General features: G+C 62.0%; 1 protein-coding gene across 1 annotated transcript; it reads right to left on the bottom strand.

The window, feature by feature from the left end:
- Nucleotides 1–57: 57 nt before the first annotated feature.
- On the bottom strand, nucleotides 58–803 carry LOC103768310 (PHD finger protein 19-like; the record flags this gene model as incomplete). Its single annotated transcript, XM_008935451.1, has 3 exons — nucleotides 585–803; nucleotides 237–318; nucleotides 58–153 (listed from the first exon to the last, which is right to left on the bottom strand). Coding segments are annotated over exons 1-3 (397 nt in total), but the record flags the coding sequence as incomplete, so codon positions are not given.
- Nucleotides 804–1189: the final 386 nt, after the last annotated feature.

Raw genomic sequence — 1189 nt, 5'->3', positions numbered from 1 at the left:
AGGGAGGGGGTACACCCCGGGATGGGGCACACCCCGGGGAGGGACGCCTGCACTCACCCAGCCCACACTTCCCGCAGATGAGGATTTCGTTCCTGGGGCTCGAGGTCTTCCCCAGGCAGATGTTGCACTTGGGCTCCTCCCCGGGGACACCGGCTGCGGGACGGGGACGGCAGAGTCGGAGACGGGAAGGACCCCCCCGGCACGGCGGTGGGAAGGGAGGACAGGGCAGCACTCACCATGCTGGATGTCCTTCCAGAGGACCCAGTACTTGGAGTTGTCCTCAAACGTGACGAGGCAGCTCTGCTTGGAGCCACTCACCTGCGGGGCGACGGCAGGAAGAACCACCAGGGGTCAGTTCCCATTCCCAGCACTTCCCTTTTTCCCCCAGTGACCCACCCTGCCTCTCGGGGCCGTGGGAAGTCAGGTTTGGGGTGTGGCACCACAAATGTCAACCCAAAACGCCCCACTGCCCATAAGACACGTTGCAGCCCAGGCCTGCACCCCTCCGAGCTGCGAGCTGATCCAGAGAAGGGCACTAACAATGTTTTGGGTGCCTACCTTAGTCTTTTGGGTGCCCACCTTACCCTTTTGATCTTCCCGAGGTAATAGAGCCCATCGGTCCAGCGGCACAGCACGTACTGCCCCTCGCTCAGCTTGACCATGAGCTCTCTGCAGCTGCTGCCCCTCCGTGCCGAGGCAGACGCTGCTTGCTGGACACGGCCAGCGGCCCCGTAGACATCCCGGATGATGGGGTTGAGCTTGGTGGTCTCCATCAGCAGAGCCTGGAGGGGATAAACCCTCATCGCCCTGCCCACTGGCTGAGCAAGGGGATGCCCAGGAGCACTGAACCGGGGGCTGGTTCAGCCTCACCAGCAGGCACTCAGGACCCCCAAAACAAGCACTGATGGGCTGGGTTTGTTCAGGTGAAAGCAAAGGCAGCAGCCCCAATCCTTGCTGCTTTGGTGGTCTCCATCAGCAGAGCCTGGAGGGGATAAACCCTCATCGCCCTGCCCACTGGCTGAGCAAGGGGATGCCCAGGAGCACTGAACCGGGGGCTGGTTCAGCCTCACCAGCAGGCACTCAGGACCCCCAAAACAAGCACTGATGGGCTGGGTTTGTTCAGGTGAAAGCAAAGGCAGCAGCCCCAATCCTTGCTGCTGTTGTGCAAGAGCGAATTAACCCCCCAACC

This window comes from Merops nubicus, unplaced genomic scaffold (assembly GCF_000691845.1).
Source record: "Merops nubicus isolate BGI_N331 unplaced genomic scaffold, ASM69184v1 scaffold34492, whole genome shotgun sequence".
Taxonomy (NCBI): domain Eukaryota; kingdom Metazoa; phylum Chordata; class Aves; order Coraciiformes; family Meropidae; genus Merops; species Merops nubicus.
This window is presented reverse-complemented; position numbering and strand designations above follow the sequence as displayed.